Source organism: Heteronotia binoei, chromosome 21, assembly GCF_032191835.1.
Source record: "Heteronotia binoei isolate CCM8104 ecotype False Entrance Well chromosome 21, APGP_CSIRO_Hbin_v1, whole genome shotgun sequence".
NCBI lineage: Eukaryota > Metazoa > Chordata > Lepidosauria > Squamata > Gekkonidae > Heteronotia > Heteronotia binoei.
This window is the reverse complement of record NC_083243.1, coordinates 56,941,611-56,948,050: the sequence shown is the minus strand read 5'-3', so window position 1 is coordinate 56,948,050 and position 6,440 is coordinate 56,941,611. Positions and strand designations below refer to the sequence as shown.

Below are 6,440 nucleotides of genomic sequence, written 5' to 3'. Positions count from 1 at the left end.
GCCTTGGGCCGGAACCAGCAATTCGTTAAGGGCCTGGGGAGTCCCCCCGCACTTTCCGCAGGGACTGAAGTGGGTCTAACTTGAGCTCCAAAGCCCGGGACTGGAAGACGGAGGAGAGGCAAACGCAAGCCCCAAAAGGAACGTCATTGCAGCCAGTCGATGCATTTTTTAAACATTATAAAGCTGCGAATGCCAATTGTTTGCAGATGTGGCTAGCAAAAGGAAGGCTTCGCCTCTCAAGGATGCAGAGTCCAAGGAATGAACGACCGAAGCCTTGGTCTTTTGTACGTCCGATCCTAGGAGTTACTCAGAAGTGATCTCACTAATTGAGATTAGGCCATTTACTCCCCCGCAAATGTCCGTGCAATTGTAACCTTCTGCGCCAGTGGGGTGGGAAATGGAATCTTCTGAGACCTTTACACGCACACACACACACACACAAAAACCCTTTCCGGCACACTCGCACCAGCCACCTCCCGGCGCCAGCCTGCCAAAAAAGCCATGGATCCCGAGGAACCAGGGGTTTCTTAATGATGGGAAGAACGACCGATTTGAAAATAAGCCATCTCCAGTACAAACAACTGGCTAGTCGATTCCTTGCCATGGAAACTGATCCATTAACAAATAAGCAAACAAAAAACACAACAGAATCAGGGTGACCTGGCAAGACAAGAAAGACTTCGCTCTTCCCGCTTGGCTGGACGCTCCTCTCATTTGCACGGAAGCCCTGCTGAATTCCCTTGGACTTCTTTGCAAGTAACGTCTGGGTCCTAAACAGAGGCAAAAACTCTCTCCTTTGTACTCCGCTGTTAATTAATCCGGAGCCACTACTCCCTCTCTGGATTCCCTACTCGCCTGGACTAATTCACCTCTAAAATGCATTAAATGGTGGGGGAGGAGACACTCCCGGTCTCCCCGCCTGCTGTTGGTTATTAAAAGGTCCTCTAAGGGGGCCAACAAGATCGCAGGCTTGAGCGCAGGGCTCTCCGGCGCTCTCCGTGCGCGAGTCCTCCGGTTCTCCCGTGTTCAACGGGGCTTCCTCCCAATTCAGTCTGCACGGGATATGCAGTCCTTAAGGCCACAAGTCAGTCTAGTGACTTGGGGTGCGAAGAAGGCTTAAGGCCGTGTTGTAAGTATGGGTAGGTTTAGGAGTGGCTTGGAAGAAACTGCGGTGCGTGGGGCGTGTGTGGGGCGAGGGTGGCGAGCAGCGCCTCGTTTAACTCTAGAGTAGTTCTATTCCAGCCTTTGCGGGGCGGGTGTCCAGACAGTCCGAGGCAGGCACCAGCAGCAGCCTCGCCCTCCCTGCCTCCCTCAGCCCCAGTTCCAGGAGACGAGGGCCGGCGGCGCTAAGTGCTGGTAGGCCGGGAAGAGGCTCAGGGAGGCGGCGGGCGGGAAGGCCGAGTAGCCCGGCAGGCTGAGGGAGCTCGGGGGCCCGCCGCAGTCCTGTGCCGCCGGGCCGCTGCAGCCCTGGCACGCCTTGCCGTCCCGCACCAGCACCGGCACCACCACGCGGCGCAGCAGCGGCGCCTCGCCCGCCCCGGCCCGCCCGCAGCCGGCCCCGCCGCCGCCCTTGGCCCGCTTCATCTTGTAGCGGTGGTTCTGGAACCAGATCTTGACCTGGGTGGGCGTCAGGCGCAGCACCTGGGCCAGCTGCTCCCGCTCGGGCGCCGACAGGTAGCGCTGCTGTCGGAAGCGCCGCTCCAGCGCCAGCGTCTGCGCCTTGGAGAAGAGCACCCGCCGCTTCTTCTTCTTCTCCTCCTCCTCCTCCTCTTCCTCCTCCTCGGTTGCCCGCGCCGCGGCCGCCGCCACTGGGCGCGATCTGCTCTCAGCGCCGCTCTCGTCCGAAGCTGCAGAAGGAGACGCCGGGAAGGGGGGGGGGGGTAGACGAAGAACAAAGAAACGCCATCAAAAAAACGGGTTAGAGCGAGAGGCATAGAGTCGCATCATGGTTCGGATGACAGTGAAATTTGAAGCGCTCTCTCTCTCTCTCTTTCACACACTCTCTCTCTCTCACACACACACACACACACAGGCTGTTTTAACAGGTCCTGGTCCATCCGCCGGTTCAGCAGTTTTTCTCGGCAGAGTCGCCAAAATCCCGGCCTAAGCACCTGTGATTCTGTTTGTGAAACGAAAGGGAAGCGTGAAGTTCCCAGGCACCTTGGAGCCCAGAAGTCCCTCACTCAGCTCTCGAGAAAATCAAGCAGAAGGACGAGGAAGGAAGACCACACTTTTGGGCCTAGTCTGGAGCAAAAATCCGTTCAAAATAAAGGCAAGGAGGAAATGCTGGTCCTGATGAAAGGAAGAGGCTTCCACTCGCGCCCGCCTTGAAGAGTGAAACGAATCCATTGGTCTCCTCAGGCTCGATCCGGCAGGAAATTACCTTCGGGAGGAGAGCAGATAGGAGCAGGAGAAAGCAGCCCTAGGAGTACAGCTAACGTCGTTATTTCAAATCGATTTTATGAAAAGGCTACAGTCAAGCTTTGCGGATATTAAAATATCAATAGAATCTATAGCTAATATTTCCTTTTACTACCTATTTAGCTATATAAACAACACATTTGCATTGATCTGTGAAAAGAAAGGTGGGGCGGAAATGTATTAAATGCAGCTATGGTAGATTTCTTCGCTCTGCCTTCCTCTCGCCCTCCCCCAATCCCTGCTCAGCCACCATTCTCAGGAGCTCTACCATACCTTAGAACAGCTCCCTGAGCCCCCTCCTCCAAAACCACCCAGTGGAAGAAGGGCCGGAACAATCGAGGTGGGTGGACTGGGGCATCTGATCGCACCGAGGAGGCTACGGGTGTGGTGGGAGTCCTGCCATTCCTGATTCAAAAAGTCGCCTTGGTTATATGGCGCCTGGGGCACGGGCAGCTCTCGGGAAGAACCCACCGTGGTGTCTTTCTGCCTTGGCAAGACTGCCCAGCATTCAAAGGCAAATGTTGATGGGAAGGAATCCCCTGGCTTCGAAGCGAGCGAGAGGGGCTGATGCAGTGACGCCGACTGCCAGGGCCAGGTAGGAGAGGAGCCTGGCTTCCTGGGGTGGGGTTGATGCCCAACCGCCGAGTCCCCCCAGAGTACCACTCTTTCCTGGGGAAAACATATTGGAGGCATAGCCTGCTGGATCATTCTTTACATCTCACCATGTAAATAGTATTTTGTCTATATACTTGTAATTCTGATGTGTTGTAATGTCCTGGTGGGTGTAAAAGGCAAGAAGATACTTCCGTTTGTGAAATGTCAGGGAAGCGTGACCTTCCCAGGCACCTTGGAGCCCAGAGGTCCCTCACCCAACTCTCGAGAACATCAAGCAGAAGGACGAAGAAGGAAGACCGCACTTTTGGGCCTACTGGAGCAAAAATCCATTCGAAATAAAGGCAGGGAGGAAATGTTGGCTACCACCGTGCTGTCCATTTCAGTGAAATCAGGCCTGACGTATCAGACTCATCCCACCACCGATTTCTGGAGCTGAAGCCGCTAGCACCAAGATCGGGAACAAGCTGATGGCTCAGACTGAACAAGACTCTGCTTTCTTTCATCTAAGACCGCCATCTCCTTAGGCCCGCCCCTACTGGGATGTCGCGCTGCACTCAGTGGGGCTGGCTTCCCAGTAAGGGACAAGCTCCACGGATGTGGAGCTGGCGCAGGTTGCGCTAAAATCGTCTCCTAGCTCAGGTTAAGCACCTTTAAGTCCCATTGTTTTCAATGGCAGCGCTAAGCGCGGGTGAAACAGTCTTCCGTTGGAGAAAGATGCGGCATTGCACACAACCGTGGCCTATCAGCGCAACAATCCTAAAGTCACTTTCCGGGGAGCAGGCCCCGTTGAGTGGATCTCAACAAGATTCTGAATAGACCTGCTTAGGAAGCTTGCTCTCGAAATTTCACAAGCGCTTAAGGACCCGTCTCGGAGAGTTCACTTCAATGCAATCCATCGGATTTGTAAACGCGATCCCAAAACAGATCCCCCCCCTCTAAATTAACTGAAATCGATGGGGTTAGTTATTGGGGGGGGAGGGGAGAAGTTACGTTAAATCGGGGGGGGGGGGGAGAGAGAAATTACGACTCAGGGCAAAGAAATAGGCAGCAGGAAACGAATTTGCCCGGTTGCCCATATATACCAGCACAGCGCCCAGCATACCGTGTATAATTATAATATACTATAATTAGTGTAGAAATTGTAGTAGAGATTAGGCAAGAGATTAGGCCGCTCCTTAACATAACCCCCGATCGCTTGGTACTGGCTGTTCCTGTGTTGCGCGTGCTGCAAAAGCTGTATACGATCGTTAACAGACGAATTCCCCCCACACCTTTTTTTTAAAAAGGGGGCAATTACTTTATTAACCGTTATCCAGAGTGATGCATATTTAGTGGAATTGGCACGTAAGTAAGTGTACTTAGATTGCTCGTAGAATAGAGCGATGGTCAGTAAAAAATCGAGAGCGGGGGAGACACCGCATGTTGGTATTGTAATGATTTCAGCAGATATGCCTAGACATTGCGAAACAAATGCTTCTATTGCTGTGCATCAAGACGCGCCATATGTCTACACACAAAACAAATATTCACCTAACGAGATATAAATACTAGAATACGCCATAATTTATGCCTGGAAGAGTGATGATATTTCAAGAATCTGCCAAGAGTGGAGCTCTATTTCTGTTACGGTTTGTAATGTTAGATATATACATAGCATGCGTGCGCGCCCGCGTCTATCTCAACGCTCTCAGATTCACATCAATTGTATTCTCCTCCCTCTCCTCTCTATTTGTGTTTCAGGTGTGGGCAGACGCGTTTTGCAAGCTAGATAATTAAATAGCCCCTCTCTCTCCTTCCTTTACACACCCCATCTTCCTACAGTCTCCTCAATAACCAGCACATAGGGTCATTATTTATTTACGTGTATCCTCCGGAGACCACCCTGCCCTGTTCTTTAAGCCACGCATTCACCAGCCTTGCGCGCTTCCCCTCTCTAAATGATGGTGGCCCCTCTCCCAGATCCCCCCCCAAGCCCTCCATTCCAGAGCACCAAAGGGTGCTTTCTCCCCCTCCCCCTCCCCCACCCCACTCACAGAGATAGTGGTTCCTGCCCGCGTCCATCCATTCCCGGTACGGGGAGCCGCCGTAGCTCTCGGCTGAGTCCTGTTCCTTGGCGCCGTCGCCCTCGGGTTCCGGTAAATCCAAAAGGCTCCTGACGGTGAAGCTGATCTTGCCCACCGTGGCCATGGCAGAGTTGCTGGAAGGGGTGCCCGCCAGCCGGGAGCGAGCTAGTGGGCACCGGCGCGCCTCGGTCGCTGCAGGCTCATGGCAGCCTCCCAGCCGGCGGGGAGATTAGTGTCGCTTACCGAGGGGGCTCCTGTTTATATCAACAGTCCTCCCCACCGTCAACACTGGCCGCTTTCAAAACCGTCCCTGTCTATGGGATGCTAAGTACCTGAATTAGTCAAGTGCTAAAGCCTTAATGGGAGTGGGGGCGACCTCCCCCCCCTGCCGCGCCCCCTCCCCCTCTCTGCCCCCCTCCCCTGCCCCAGAGAATCCCCCGCCCCCTCCCTCCCCCAAGCCAGCAGGAAGCGGCCTCCAGTATTACGGATTCTGTCTGATTAGGCCAAAGTGGGGACAGATAATGGTAATTGTCAGCCGTGAATAACATCTTGGGTGGTATGTGGGGGCCAGCGGCCGCCCTCGCCAGTCCCTCCGCCCTTCTCCTCGCACACAAAGTGAATCCTCGCAGGAACATCCGCAGCGCTTGTCCAAGGCTTGCCTCGATCTCTCTCTCTCCACCCCCCCGCCCAGCTCAGCCTTTTCACCAAAATGCAGGAATTTATTCATCGTTTGTTTTCCTCTCCGAGTTTGGGAACCGCTTGGGGGTCGAAGCGACAAGTATCCCGCCCAAATTCTTCTTTTTTAAGATAAAGAATTGTATGTGTGATTTGCCTTTGTAACCTCAAAAATGCGGGCTTCGACCACAGGAAATATCCTCTTCAGGTTGTCGGGCTTTTTTGGGAGGGGGGGGGACTCTTGTTCAGCCAGAGGGTCCTGAGTACTCCTTACTTGGAAGCCAGCACCCTCAATATCCCCGGGACCTCCCTCCAAGTATGATTTAAGCCAAACGTCGTCCAACTAAGCCTGTTGAGGGTGAGCTCCTCCTTTGCAGCGCAGGTTGGGTCGGGTTTGGCTCTTTCCAGCCTCAGAAGAGGGCTGCATTCCTACGCACACTTACACGAAAGCCAATTGGGCTGGCATCAGCAGCACCGCGAGGTGTGGTTCACACGAGGGCTTCAGCGGTCCTGCGGCCCGATCTTCCTTGTCACGCGAGATCCAACTGTAGGGGATTGCAAATGGATTCTGGAGCGAAGCTTTATAGCAGTTAGCGATCCTCGAGATGACGCTACCGTTCGGCTGGTTCCTTGCCAGGTTTTCAGAAAGTGGAGAAACAGGAAAGC

At 54.0% G+C, this 6,440-nt stretch overlaps 1 protein-coding gene across 1 annotated transcript; it reads right to left on the bottom strand.

Moving 5' to 3' along the window:
- Nucleotides 1-1,311: 1,311 nt before the first annotated feature.
- On the bottom strand, nucleotides 1,312-5,228 carry NKX2-8 (NK2 homeobox 8). Its single transcript, XM_060262338.1, has 2 exons — nucleotides 5,070-5,228; nucleotides 1,312-1,847 (listed from the first exon to the last, which is right to left on the bottom strand). The coding sequence occupies exons 1-2, from the start codon at nucleotides 5,221-5,223 to the stop codon at nucleotides 1,312-1,314; spliced, it is 690 nt and encodes a 229-aa protein (XP_060118321.1). The 5' UTR covers nucleotides 5,224-5,228.
- Nucleotides 5,229-6,440: the final 1,212 nt, after the last annotated feature.

Bases quoted from the DNA above. Each gene is read 5' to 3' on its own strand.
- NKX2-8 (XM_060262338.1), bottom strand. From the start codon at position 5,223: ATGGCCACGGTGGGCAAGATCAGCTTCACCGTCAGGAGCCTTTTGGAT. The intron at 1,848-5,069 runs GTGAGTGGGGTG...CTCCTTCTGCAG, and splicing joins GGGCAGGAACCACTATCTCT to CTTCGGACGAGAGCGGCGCT.